The sequence below is a fragment of the Ahaetulla prasina genome, chromosome 4, assembly GCF_028640845.1.
Source record: "Ahaetulla prasina isolate Xishuangbanna chromosome 4, ASM2864084v1, whole genome shotgun sequence".
Classification (NCBI taxonomy): Eukaryota; Metazoa; Chordata; class Lepidosauria; order Squamata; family Colubridae; genus Ahaetulla; species Ahaetulla prasina.
In genome coordinates this window covers 70247502-70262377 of record NC_080542.1, presented here as the reverse complement: position 1 = coordinate 70262377, position 14876 = coordinate 70247502, and the positions used below count along the sequence as shown (strand labels likewise).

Here is a 14876-nt window from a genome sequence, read left to right as displayed (position 1 = left end):
TTGGTGAATTTTTATTTTTGTCTTGATTTGTTTTTTTCTTTTTCATATTTTAATTTTTTTTCTTTTTTCTGCCCCTTTTTGGCCTATTGGGTGGCTGTTGGTTCATTTTGGATATCCTGATATTTTTTTTGCTCTAGACGGCCTATCCCCTTTAAACACAAGTGGATTCAGGTATCAAGAACCTGAAGAGATTGGTGGTTTGGGGAACAGATTTGGAATTTGAGTTTGGAATTTGAACAAAGAAATAGCTGAAATTAATGACTGCTTTTTTTGTGTGGCCTGTTTTAACTCTGCCATGATGCCTTTATACTTCTCAGATACTTCCTTACTGACATCAACTGTAAGGAGAGCTTTGACAGTATCAGACCATTTACCATAAATAAATAAACCATAAATAAACTTCAGTTTATTTATAATGCCAGCTCAAATTGCATTATAAGGTTTCTCCTTCCTGTCCTATACTTCAAGTTAGAAATCCTTCACTAATTGACTTGAGCTTTGCACACCTCATTCTGCCTACAGCCTACTTGGTCCTCAAGGTCTTCAGTATACAGATCCATAGAAATAGAAAAATGGGTTGTTTTAAAAGGGAAGGGATCTTATTGCACTAAATCCTTTTTTATTTGATTGCCTGTTAGGTCTAAGCTTGCTTTCTAATGATTTATAATGTTACTTAATTTGGAAATTGATCTTTTAGTGGCCAGTGTCGTGGCAGAACGGCAAATTCCAGGGCTCCGGAAAAATGCTGAATCCTAGCTGACTGAGGGGATCCCCAGGGATCATAGCTGTCCTGTAAGAACAGTGAAGAATGGAGGTGCAGGCAGGTGCAAACAGGGGAATCGCAACCCCCCTGAAGTGCCTGTAACAGCCTCCGACCCAGCAGCGAAGTAAGGCAACCATAGGAGCTGTTAAAAGCCAGGATGGCCACATGGAAGAAAGAAAGGAAAGAAAGCAAGGCGATCGTCTGGATGAGAACAGAAGTCTTAGAAACAAAATACCTTTTATATTATTATCTCCTGAACTTAAAAAAAAATTATTTGAAAGTTGTGGCAAAGAGGAGAGGGGAGGCAGAGAAATAAGGCTAACTTCCCACTTCCAGAACAGCGGTGAGAAGGTGGAAGCCACTAATAAAGACTAATTACTAAAAAGATTAAATTGATTTAAGGAATTGAAAGCAGATTGGACAAAGAAATTTTGCATGATTAATGAATTACTTTCTGGAAAATAAGTTTTTTGAGCTGGAAGAATAAAGTTAAAAAAAGAAAAAAGTATTGTTATATGTAAAAGGCATTTTAAGTGAACCGCAGTGCCATCTAGTGGTGATAGAGAAATTCAATAGATATTTTGAATAGGAAAAGATGAAAGCAGAATGACTTTGGACAATGTTTTGGAAAATAGCAAGAAGTCTTTGATAAGAAGTGGTCTTGTGATTTTTGTAACAGGAGACAGGGAAAAAGAAGAAGGAAAGTTTTTGTAAATCATTTGGAGTGAGTTCACTGCTTTGTGTTTGTGTTTGTGTTTGTTTTTTTTTCTTTTTCTTTTCTCTTTCGATTAAAAGATTTACAAACGTTGGAAGATTTTGGAAAAGTGATATTCTATTTCCTTTCTTGTTTTCCTTTGGGCCTTTTTTCTTCTGGACTTTGTTCTTTTCTTTTTGGTCCTTTCTTTTCTCTCCTTTTTCCATTCTTGAAATTTTTCTCTGAAGAAGATATTTTACACATTCTATATTTTTATTGAGTGATTGGATATCTCAAAAAATTTTAATTGGTGAATTTTTATTTTTGTCTTGATTTGTTTTTTTCTTTTTCATATTTTAATTTTTTTTCTTTTTTCTGCCCCTTTTTGGCCTATTGGGTGGCTGTTGGTTCATTTTGGATATCCTGATATTTTTTTTGCTCTAGACGGCCTATCCCCTTTAAACACAAGTGGATTCAGGTATCAAGAACCTGAAGAGATTGGTGGTTTGGGGAACAGATTTGGAATTTGAGTTTGGAATTTGAACAAAGAAATAGCTGAAATTGGAGAATTGGACTATTTGGATTATAAATTGGGTGGTGTGATCTGAAGAGACATGATGAAAAAGGTGAAGAAAGCAACACAACATTTATCATCACCATCAATATCAACAAAGACGACAGAAACTACATCACAGCAAGAGAAACTTAATATGGGTATAAAAAACATGTTACAGAACATACACGAAGACCTTAAGACAAGAATAGATAAGGTGGTTGGAAGAACGGAACAAATGGAACGAGAATTGAAAGAAGTTAAAGAGATGATAGGGAAAAATAAACAATGACTGCAGTTAATGGAAGAAAAAGAAAATAAAATTGAAATGTTATTAAATGATGTATACTATTGGAAGAGAATAATAATTATTGAATTGTGAACAAAAACTTTAAGAAAATAAGAGGTGAAAGGTTATATTAATTGATCGTAAGATACAAATGGAATAAGATGAAGACAATGTTAATAACTAAAATATATGAGGGGAAGTTTGAGAAATATACTCAATAAATGAGAAAATTGGGATTCTCTGGACACCAGAAATATTGAAATGAAAATAAATACAGCAATGGAGAGAGATAAGAAGAAGGAGAGAGATGAAAATGGAGAAGGAGGGAGAGAGAAAGAAGAAAGGGAAGAGGAGAGGAAGAAAGGAAGAGCAGTGGTGGGTTGCTCCTGGCTCACTCTGGTTCGGGAGAGCCGGTAGTAAAAATCTGCTGGCATTTGGAGAACTGGTAGTAATGGCTGGCTGGCCACACCCCCAACCAGTTCTCCGGCTGCCATGTTTGTCACTCTCATGTTCTTTGCGCATGTGCATTCCATTGCCTTGCAAGTCAATGGGCATGTGCAAAGAACATGGGGACACTGCTGATACTTTTTAGCAGCCTGTGGAGAAAGCGGCTGGCAAAAAAGCCTTTTTGGAGGCTTCTTGGCCAGCCACTTTCCAGCAGCAAAAATCTGGATCAGCTTGCCTTCCCGACTCTGGACCAGCCACTGTGGAAGGTAAGCAGCCAAAAAAGAGCAGTGGGGATGTGTGGGAGGAAGGCAGGCAAGCCGGCCTGGCCACAGGGAACACCAGGAAGGCAGGCAACCATGTCAGGGCTGCCTGGCTAGCTAGCTCCCTTCCCTGTGGCCCTGCCATACTTGCCTGACTTCTGGCCCTGCCAATGGGTGGGTGGGCGACCCTTCGGGGAGATGGAGCCACTGTGCTGGAAGTGAGATGGGCAGCGGCAGTGACGGTGCTGGGGGAGGGCGGCAAATGTCACACACACACACACACACACACACACACACACACACACACTAGCCCCTGTGGCCCCCACTGCTGCTTCTCTTGCTGCCTGTTTCTCACCATTCTTAAAGTCTATCACGAAGAGCTGGAAGACATTTCCTTAGATCTCCCCCAAGTCATTGTTGGAGTGTCGGAGATCTAAGAAAACATCTTCCAGCTCTTAACAATCAACTTTAAGAGTGGCAGCAGAGGCGTGCTGCTGCCTCTGCAAAGGCTGCAGGCCTGCATAGATGCGAACGACCTCCAATGTAGATCCTGGGCAGTGCAGCTTCAGGGCCTTTCCTGATAGCAGCAGCAAGGCAGACAGGCAGGCAAGCAGGCAGGCAGGCACAGGGGAGTTACTGTTCAGAAATAGCTGCCCGCTGTGTTTTGGGTTCCAGGTTGGTGCAGGAGGCTTTCCAGGAGGCTTTCCAGGTCCAAAAGGTGATGGAGAGAAGAGGCTGGGGCGCATGTGTGGGGGACACACAAAAAAGGAGGCGGAGCCCAAGTTGGCTGGCTGGGCTCCACATTTTCCTCCTGCGACAGGAATCCCATGGAAAGCCTTCAAAAACCTTGGCTTTGCGTCCATGCTTAGAGCCACTCTTTGCTCTCCTCCATTGCTCGGGTTTCAAGTCATGGGGTATTCTTTGTGCTCTCCTTCCAGATTGTTTGAGGGAGGAAGGGAGGGAGGGGAGTTCGCAGCTCACAGGAGGCATTTGAAAAACTCACCCTGCTTTTTCTCACCTTTAGATGCGGCCACACATCGCCCACTCCTGGCTTGTGCGCTTGGAAGAGTTCACCACTTGTGGCTTTTTTTTTTTTTTGCTTGCTCAGAGGTGGGGTGCATGCACAAGGTGCATGTGTGGGGGATGGGGGGGTTGTACGTGCATGTGCAGAGGAGAGCACATTGCATTATGGGTGCCGGCACTCCAGCGTGCTGTCGTGCAAGCACACACACATTTTTGGCACACAATGAAAAAAGGTTAGCCATTATTGTCCTAAGCCATTACCAATCACTGCAAATTATATTAGTCAACCATATCAAAAATTTCTTTTTAATTATTACACTTCTTTATAACCTTTAATATCAGAGTCAGCAACTTGCTTTTAATAAATTAAAGCCACATTTCTGGGTTCTCACAGGATTGTGGTGTAAAACAACTCTGATTATGGGGCACATAGTATCATAATAACATAATATTTAAAAATACCTGAGATATTGGGGAATGGGTTACCACAGTAGATGCATTATCAGGCTTGAAAGGATCAAAGTCCAAATCTAACAAAGATTCTTCTTTTTTAACATCAGGAGCTTCATTCTGTTGGAATTACAACATTTTAAAAACATTTTTAATTGGAATGTACAAATCATTTTTCTCATAAAACATACATCAGGGCAAATAATAAGGAAAGAGATTGGAATTTAGTGGCATTAGTCCATTCAGAATATAGGAAGTCGTTATGGATAGAACAGGAAATGATGACTTTTTCTGAATTAGTGTTCAATTGTTTCATGCAAGCCATTTTGTGAGGAATTCATGAATGAATTCATGAGCCCCAAGCTCAGATTCAGTTAATACTTCATCATGTGTGTATTTTCCTTTAAATACATATAATATTAGGACTAAGGATCATGGACATAGCTAGTGCGCATCCTGGACAAATTTTAGTCATGCTCATCCAAGCACAGAGTGTTTGTGGGATTCACTATGAAATGTCACCAAGATTTTGTGAACTAGAGGTTTCATCCCTAAAACAGTCTCAAATTAATGGAAATATTTTGTCAGTGACTACAACACCTTATTCTATGTTTCACAGCTTGTATATGAGTCATTCCTATCATCTCCATTCAAAAAATGTGTCCAGTGTTCCCAGTCAACATTGCCAAGGTCTTTTGGTTTGGGATGAACAAGTTGTAGCATTATCCATCTGAATACATGACGCTGGAGAAGACTGATGGATTCAATCTGGACTCACCTGAGAAGGAGTTGTCACATTTATTTCTGGAACAAAGTTATCATCAAATAAACTGATGATATTTTCTTGTTGCATGTCTACCGTTGGTGTGAGTTTAGGCAGTGGTGGGACAGGAGGTCCTTTCCTCAGCTGAAAGAAAAATTAGTATGTTTGAAAGATTAAATGATATATCAAAAATACACCATAATAATAATTATTTTTTCAGTGTTTCAGAACTAGGACTGGCAATTTCTATATTTAAGTGTAAAACATTAATGTCTTCAAGCTTTCTTCAAGTGACATTGTTTCTTAGTTCATAGAATGTCACAGCAAGTAAAATACATATTTTTCTTGTATTAGTCAAAGATGGGAACTTTTATATGCAATTCTTACCTTCCTTTTATTTCCCAATCTGGGAAGGATTCTTTTGCAATTCTTCAATTACTTATCTGAAGTAATTGATGCACACTCCCTTTGTTTTATATACTTGGTTTTTATTATTCTATCATATCTAATTGAGTCTTTGTTTTATAAAGGTAGTCCTTAATTTGTGACCACAAATGAGCCCAATATCAAGCAAGGCAATTGTTAAGTGTGTTTTGCCCCATTTTACGACTTTTTTGCCATAACTGTTAAACAAATCAGTGCAGTTGCTTAGTAAACCATGCAGTTGTTAGGAGAATCTGGCTTTCCCCATTGACTTTGCTTCTCAGAGGGCTGGAAGGTTACAAATGAAGGTCACATGAAAACTGGTCATAAGTTAATTTTTCAGTGCTGTTGTAACTTCAAATGGTTACTATACAAATGCTTGTAAGCCAAGGAGTATCTCTACAGCATAAAATATAGTATTAAATTACACAACAATATTTTAAAATACCAAAATTGTATTCATGTAGTTATCTCCCTCTCTTCCACCCCACAAGTTTTTTATTTTATTTTACATATATACATCAATGCGTGAACAGTGTGGCATCTGGATGTCATACATTTTGGTGTAAATAATAATAACATTAATCACATTTGTTACATTCATCAGACTCATATAATTCTAATGTTAATACACATATTTGTATTAAGTTATAGTCCTTTATTATTTAATTATTCAATGTTTCAATATATTATTCTAATGCCAGTCACAATATTGTTTACACATACATGATAGTTCCATTGTTCAATTTCTAATCTTCCGTCTAATTATTGCTTTTAACTGATTATATAAGAATGTGTATATTAATAATCCCCCCTCTCTCTTATTTCTATCTCCATTCTAATTTTTAATCATGCCACCATTATATTTTAATAAAAGGCATTACCTTTTTACCCCTCATCTCTTATCCAGATTAATACTTTAATTCTTATTCACTTTCATTTTAATAAAAAACTAATATTAATCATATTCATTACATTCGTCAAGCTAATATAGTTCTAATATTAATACACATATTTATATTAAGTTATGCTTTTCCATTATTTAATTATTTGATGTTTCAGTATATTATTCCAATACCAATCACAATATTATTTAAACATACTAATAACACCATTCAATCTCTAATTTTCCCACCTTATTATTGCTTTTATTTTATTATATACAAGTGTATATAATGTTTCCCCATTTATTTATTTCTCTCTCTATTCTAGCTTTTAATCATGCCACCCTTATATTAAAAGACATTTCATTTCTAACCATCATATCTTGCCTGCATTAATATTTTAATTCTTATTTGCTTTTTGACTTGCCTTCCATATTCCTCTCTTAAATCTTTGTTTCTGTCTGCATCCACATCCTGACTATTCAATCTAAATATTTCTCCCATTTCTACCCTCTTCCACTCTCTAGCTTTCACAGTAACTGGCCATACCCCTAGCTCTAGCTTTCACAGTAACTGGCCATTTTCGAAAATATCTTCCTATGTCTCCAAGTCTCTTTTTAAAACTCTTGAAGTATTTTCCCCTTGTTTTGTTTCATCAGTCATTATTATTTTTATTGTTGTCTCCTTATCTTCTTTTATTTGCTGGTTCATCTGTTCTGTTTTTTCTTCCGTTCTTTCTGTTGACTCCTCCCTTTCCTAGGCTTCTTGGTCTTTTTTCCTTGTCCCTTGTATTATATTGTCCAGCTTTCCCTCTATGCCATGCATTCATCTTCATATCCTTCATATCCATAATTAATTAATTCAACCCTTAAATTAATCCTTCAGTTCCCTTCAAGTAGTCCAGAGAATTGCTCAAAATCTCTTTAAATCCTCTTCATAACATTCAGGAGTCACTTTAATTAGACATTCCTTGTTCTCACATTTAAATCTCCAATAAAGTAGATGCATATAACTCAATAAATATCTTCACAATCCTCCAGATGAGTATTGTTTATTCCATATCCAAAATCTTGCCAGGCTTATAAATATATGTTGTATTTCCTTTCATCAGCAGGTGGTATTCCCAGCTTAAATTTCAATGTTATTCAAGAGTAACCAATTTCTTAAAATAATAAAATGAAATAAGATTAAGATTGGAAGTTAGGGCGGATGGTAATATTGATTATAAATTAAATATTAAGTAGAGATGAAAAATTTTAAAAAGTGAATATTATGACATAAATTGAAATATATAAATTTATTGGGAAGTACTTATGTAATAAGCTGTAAATTTTGACTTGGTCAATACTCTATTCAGAAAAAATGTACTGTTTATTTATTTTCTTTTTCAAAAAAAATTACAAAAAAAAGAGTAACCAATTTCAATCCAATTTGATTTTAATTCAATTTATAAAAGCAGGGTTAACTTTTTTAAGTAAATAGTTCCATCATTTTAAAATGCCTTCCTAATAACATCTTCCTAATTTCAAAATCTAATTTCCTGTATTTTTTAAAAAATGTTTTTCTTCCCTTGCTCTTTTCTTTCCAATCTACTATTTTTCTCAAAATGCTCACTCGCTGTAACTCTGAGCAAATAGTTCTCCTGGATTTTTCCTTTTGGGGTTAGATTTCAAATAAAAAGGAATCCTCTAACCCAGTTCCAGACACTATTCACTAACTCCATTCCAGCACCGGTCTTAGCTGTTTCTTGGCTGTCCCAGCTTCATGGCAGCCATCTTTTGGCTGCCTCTTCTTCTCATCGTGGCTGAGAGGGAAAAGCCCCGGGCCAGGCAAGAAAGATGTGGCTCTCCGCAACTTCACAGGGTGCCCCTCTTTGCTTTGATGCCCCTACAGGGTGGCTTTGGCTCCTATCAGAGCCCACCAACAGGAAGACCCTGGCCACTCTCCATGGCTGATGGAGAACCACTCTCCATGGCTGATCCCACTGCAACGTCAGCCAGAAGTTCCATGTAGTTATCTCTTAATCATTGGAAGTTCTGCTGATCAGCTTCAATTTCACTATACTCCCCAAAATTGGCAGAACTGGTTTGTGCTACTAGCTGGGGAATTTCATATCATAAAGTTCCCAAAATTGAAAAACACTGAAGTACTTTTTCTCAGGATCAAATCTGGGTGACAGCACAGGACTGCAGAGGAAAAGGGAAATGAAAAAGATCTCTCAGCAATATTATCAGAGTCTCTTGCTTGTTATAGCACAAAGATGGTCAATTAGCCAAGTAATATATCCTCACAAATCTTGCAGACACTCCACCAATGAGGCAGGCAGAAATTGGACTATGGTTAAGGATAACCATATAAGGATATGCATCTTATAGCAATAGTAAGACTTACACGCTGCTTTACAGTCCTCTCTAAGTGGTTTACAGAGTTAGCATATTCCACCCAACAATTTGGGTCCCCATTTTCCCAACCTCAGAAAGTGGCATCGATCTTGAGCCAGTCAGGATCAAACTCCTTATGCCATCACTGGACTTTCCATCTGGACAATTCATGCGTATGGAAGAGTTAGTAACCTGCAGAATTCCTGTTGGCATGTTGAAGGACTACCCACTTCTGTCTGGCTGCAGGGCATTATATCTTCAAAGCAGGGCTGGCTTTAGGGAACAGCCAAGCAGGCACTGGCCTAGGGTGCCAAACCTTAAAGATTAAACATGCTTCCTTGGCTTTTGAATCATTTTAAAAATAAAAATCTTTATTATATCAGAAGGAAGTACCACTAGTCAGTGTGGGCATCATATAACCTTGAGTCAACTATCTTTTTTGGTATGGTTATTTTCTTCTCTTTTTTGCAGGTGTGATTTGCTCAAGATAATAGAAATGTCCTGTAAACCAAATGTGACTCTTCCATGAAGTTAATATTACAATTAGTAAGGAGAAAGCAGAACCTCACCCAATAGTGTGGAATGGGGATGAGTAACTGCATAGTATTTTTCCCATGAATATCATGCCATTAATATTTTATCCATCCTGGAATGGCAAAATCCTTAGCAGGACATTTTTTACACATTTTCTAGATAGTTTTTGGATCATGAAATCTTTGAAACTAGTTAAATGTTATTTTAAGTATTTGTACAGTCAGTTACTCTGTTTAGATAAGTACATACTGAACCTAAGAGAGATAGTACAGGCTCTCATAATATTACTAGAGGTAGTATTTCCTATAGGTAAAAATAGCCTCTGCTGGGCTGGAAAGGAAGAAGAAATAGAAAGACATAAAATAAAAATTACTCTGGGAGAAAGGGAGAAAAACAATGGCTGGCAAACAAAGCAAGCAAAAGTGAATCTATATAGGATTGGCTATTAAAATTTTGTTTATCCCAGGAGAGCTTGAGTCAAGATTCTTGAAATAATCATGAGTGAAGAGGAGTCTACAAATCCATTGGAGCAAGAGTACTTGTGGTGGAATATTTCTATCCAACACAAATAAAGCATGTGTCAATAAACCAAAAGCTCAAAAGCTTTGATCTGGTCAATAACTATCTTCTGTACTGAGAATCTGAAAAGCAATTTAGTGTTTGTGCATTTTGGATATAGAATAGAATAGAATAGAATAGAATTTTATTGGCCAAGTGTGATTGGACACACAAGGAATTTGTCTTGGTGCATATGCTCTCAGTGTACATAAAAGAAAAGATACGTTCATCAAGGTACAACATTTACAACACAATTGATGATCAATATATCAATATAAATCATAAGGATTGCCAGCAACAAGTTATAGTCATACAGTCATAAGTGGAAAGAGATTGGTGATGGGAACTATGAAACGATTAATAGTAGTGCAGATTCAGTAAATAGTCTGACAGTGTTGAGGGAATTATTTGTTTAGCAGAGTGATGGCCTTCAGGAAAAAACTGTTCTTGTGTCTAGTTGTTCTGGTGTGCAGTGCTCTATAGCGTCGTTTTGAGGGTAGGAGTTGAAACAGTTTATGTCCAGGATGCGAGGGATCTGCAAATATTTTCACGGCCCTCTTCTTGATTCGTGCAGTATACAGGTCCTCAATGGAAGGCAAGTTGGTAGCAATTATTTTTTCTGCAGTTCTAATTATCCTCTGAAGTCTGTGTTTTTCTTGTTGGGTTGCAGAACCGAACCAGACAGTTATAGAGGTGCAAATGACAGACTCAATAATTCCTCTGTAGAATTGGATCAGCAGCTCCTTGGGCAGTTTGAGCTTACTGAGTTGGCGCAGAAAGAACATTCTTTGTTGTCCTTTTTTAATGATGTTTTGATGTTAGCTGTCCATTTGAGATCTTGCGATATGATAGAACCCAGAAATTTGAAGGTTTCTACTGTTGATACTGTGTTGTCAAGTATTGTGAGAGGTGGAAGTATGGAAGGGTTTTTCCTAAAGTCTACCACCATTTCTACGGTTTTGAGTGTGTTCAGTTCCAGATTGTTTTGGTTGCACCACAAGGCTAGTCGTTCGACCTCTCGTCTATATGCGGATTCGTCATTGTCTCGAATGAGACCAATCACTGTTGTGTCATCTGCGAACTTCAGTAGCTTAACAGATGGATCATTGGAGATGCAGTCATTGGTATACAGAGAGAAGTGGGGAGAGCACACAGCCTTGGGGGGCCCCTGTGCTAATTGTACAGGTATTTGATGTGATCTTGCTTAGCTTCACCTGCTGCTTCCTGTTTGTTAGGAAGCTTGTGATCCACTTACAAGTCTGTTCCGGTACCTGTAGCTGGTTTAGCTTAGAAGAATGTCTGGAATGATGGTATTGAATGCTGAACTAAAGTCTACAAAAAGGACCCTTGCATAGGTCTTTGGAGACTCAAGATGTTGTAGGATGTAGTGCAGAGCCATATTAACAGCATCATCTGTTGATCTATTTGCTCGGTATGCAAATTGCAAGGGGTCTAAGAGCGGATTCGTGATGGTCTTCAGGTAGGAAAGCACTAGCCTTTCAAAGGTTTTCATGACTACAGATGTTAGAGCAACTGGTCTGTAGTCATTCAGTTCCTTGATGGTGGGCTTCTTCGGCACTGGGATGATGGTAGAGCGTTTGAAGCAAGAAGGAACATAGCACATCTCTAGTGATTTATTGAAAATGTGGGTGAGGATGGGAGGCAATTGGTCAGCACAGACTTTTAAGCAAGAAGGAGTTATCTTGTCTGGGCCTGGAGCTTTTCCCGGCTTTTGTCTGTGAAATAGGTCCTGCACTTCCTTTTCTGTGATCACTAGGGGTTGTGAACCCAATGAAATGGGGTCAGTTGTAGGAGGCTTGGCTGTTGTTGGTGTGTCTGAGATGGGGGTTGTGGAGATAGGTGGCTGTAGTTTCCTTTCAAACCTGCAGTAAAACTCATTCAGGTCATCTGCCAGTTGTTGATTACCTTCAGCCTGGGAAGGAGGTTTGCCATAGCCGGTGATATTTTTAAGAGTTTTCCACATGTTTGCTGGTTCATTTGCTGAAAATTGATTCTTTAGCTTTTCAGAGTAGCTTCTTTTTGCTGCTCTTATCTCCCTTGTTAGTGCATTTCTGGCCTGATTGTACAGCATTTTATCACCTTTTCTGTAGGCTTCCTCTTCCTCTTCCATATTCTAATATGTGAAAGATAATTTAGTTCAGTGGTCACCAACTGGTGGTCCATGGACCACTGGTGGTCTGTGAGAAAATTTTGGTGATCCGCAGAAAAATTATTTGCATTTTTTAACTTGCACTAAATCAGGGGTCCTCAAAGTATGGCCCCTGGGCTGGATGCATGTGATGAATGCTTGGGTTGCTGCAGAAAGTTGAGGTCTTTTTGTGTGGTTTGGAGGGGGGGAGAAATTCTGATTTGGGGTCTGCTTCAGCCTCCTGGTGAGGGGCTTTGGGCAAAGGCTGGAGGAAAGCGCCGCTGGTGCAAAGAACCAGACGGTCTTGTTCCAGTGAGACTGCATCATGGCCTGGAACTAGCTGACCATCTCAGTCCGCTGAGCCTCCAGGCACTGGTACCTGGCCTTGCACTCTCACAGGTCTTCCCTCTGCTTGGAAAGCCTATGATCGTAGTTCTCAGTGAGGTGCTTCTGCTGAGCCTCCTTCATGGTCAGATCCAATTTGAGCTGAGCCAGCTGTTTTGCCAACTCTTTATCTTTCTCATGGTGGCTGCTTAGCTCCAACAACTGCTTCCTGTTGGGACCCTAAGGAGCCGGGTGGGTAGGAGAAGAGTAGGTGGGAAGGATGAGTAGAGGCTGGCGAGGTGCCCCTTGACATGAGTGACATTACGTTGGCCATGCCCACCCAGTCACATGCCAACCTAGCCATGCCCATCCAGCCGGTCATTAGGCAAATCATATTAGTAGATTCTGCACATGCGCAAGGTAGTGGCTTACTGAGTGCACGGAGTGGCGGTTGGTGATGTCCCCAGCTGATGGTGGCGTCTCAGCCATCTGCCCCGCTGATTGCGCCCCCTGGCCCGTTGGAACATCTTTTCGGCGGTCGCGGGTGAGGTCTTTGGGCCTTTTGGGACCCGCGGCTGCCGCGTACAGAGCCGGAGAAAGGGCGAACAGTGAAGGACGGCAGCCATGTTGAGCCGCGTGGGTGGGGCGGCGTTCCAGCCGACCGGCGTTTCTAGTCTGTTCCCCCTTGCCGCAAGGCTAACCGTGGCGCTTTTGGCTTTTCTGATCCTCTGGGAGCAGTTCGGACCTGCCTGGAGGGGCGTTGGAGGTGATGGAGACGGCCCCTAGGACGGCATTTCCAGACACCCTCGGAGGACGGCGCCGGAGGTGAGGGGGACATCGGAGGTGTTGTGGTTTCTGTTCGACATGTCTCCCCTGCCGCAATGTTTACTGCGGCTTTTTCCTGGTTCTTCTGGGATTTTTGGGACTTCTGCAGGCTTTCCTGGTCCCTTTGAGGACTTGTTTTATTATTATTATTATTATTATTATTATTATTATTATTATTATTATTATTATTATTATTATTATTAATTCAATTTTTATACTGCCCTTCTCCCAAAGGACTCAGGGCAGTGTACAGCCAGGTAAAACAAACGGTACAATATACAATTAAAATACAGATTAAAAAACTTATTATATAGTTGGCCTAAAAACTTTAAAATATATAAATATATAAAACTAAAAAACCCCATTAAAATTAATAATGAAAATTTAAAACCAATAAAATTTAAGCCAGCCCCGCGCAAATAAATAGATGTGTTTTCAATTCGCGGCGGAATTTTGGGAGACAACGGGAGATCCGTTTGGGAGACAATGATGGACGGTGATGGAGGTGACGGAAGCGCCACCCATTCCCCCATGGGACTCAGATTTTACTGGACAGAGCAGCTTTGTTTTATGTCCTGGCCAGTTTAAGACAGTTTAAGATCTTAGTTTGTTAATCTACCAGGATACCATGGATTTTATACTTTACATCTTGCCATGAAGACTGACTGGCATGGTAAGTGGGAGGGGCAGATATGGCGGAAGCAGGGGGCCGTATCATTCTTTGGGGGTGCGTGCTCGCTGTCTGAAAGCGGCCGTGCCCCTCAGGCTTCTCCTGTTCCCCGAGTGGCCAGTTTCCTCAGAGCTTGGACCTTCGGCTGATTTTGTGAAATGCACGGTCCGTGGTGAACAAAGCTCCTCTGATTTGTGACCTTATGGGGGGGGCGGACTTTATGGGCATTACGGAGACCTGGTTGGGCACGGAAGGGGGGTTACCCTTGTTGAGATGTGCCCATCAGGTTTCCGAGCATTCCATCAGCCGAGGGCCCAAGGTAGGGGTGGGGTGATGGTGGTCATTATTAAGGAGAGTCTGGAACTGAGGGAGACCACTGTACCTCAGATATCTGGTTGTGAATTTCTCTTTGTGAAAGGGGGTCGTAGGATTCAGGTGGGCTTGTTGATCACACACCTGGCTCTTTGCTGCGTGACAACAGCCCTGCCTGAGCTGTTGGATGTGCTTGCCGGGGTGGCGGTTGAGACCCCCAGACTTATGGTCATGGGGGATTTCAACTTGCCATCGAGCGGTGTGGCATCTACGACAGCTCGGGAGTTCATGGCCTCCATGACGGCCATGGACCTGACTCAAGTAGTTAGCGGCCCTACTCACATTGGGGGAGGCATACTGGATTTGATTTTCATCTCTGGGCAGTGGTTGAATGATCTGGATTTAGGAGATTTAGTTATTGAGCCATTGTCATGGTCAGATCATTTTCTCCTTCGTCTGGACTTTCGGACCACTACTCACCACTGCAGGGAGACGGGACCAACACGTTGGTTCCATCCCAGGCACCTAATGGACCCGGAGAGGTTCCTGACGGAGCTTGGGCCGTTCCCTGAGG

General features: G+C 40.3%; 1 protein-coding gene across 4 annotated transcripts in view; it reads right to left on the bottom strand.

Annotated features, from left to right (window-relative positions):
* Nucleotides 1-14876, bottom strand: part of AMPH (amphiphysin) — a 153792-nt gene that overhangs the window by 27977 nt on the left and 110939 nt on the right. For all 4 annotated transcript variants that reach the window (XM_058179675.1, XM_058179677.1, XM_058179679.1 and 1 more), the window contains exons 11-12: nucleotides 5258-5386; nucleotides 4492-4599 (exon numbers count right to left, since the gene is read on the bottom strand). In XM_058179675.1, coding sequence (XP_058035658.1) covers nucleotides 4492-4599; nucleotides 5258-5386 — 237 coding nt within the window. The remainder of the gene's footprint in view (nucleotides 1-4491; nucleotides 4600-5257; nucleotides 5387-14876) is intronic.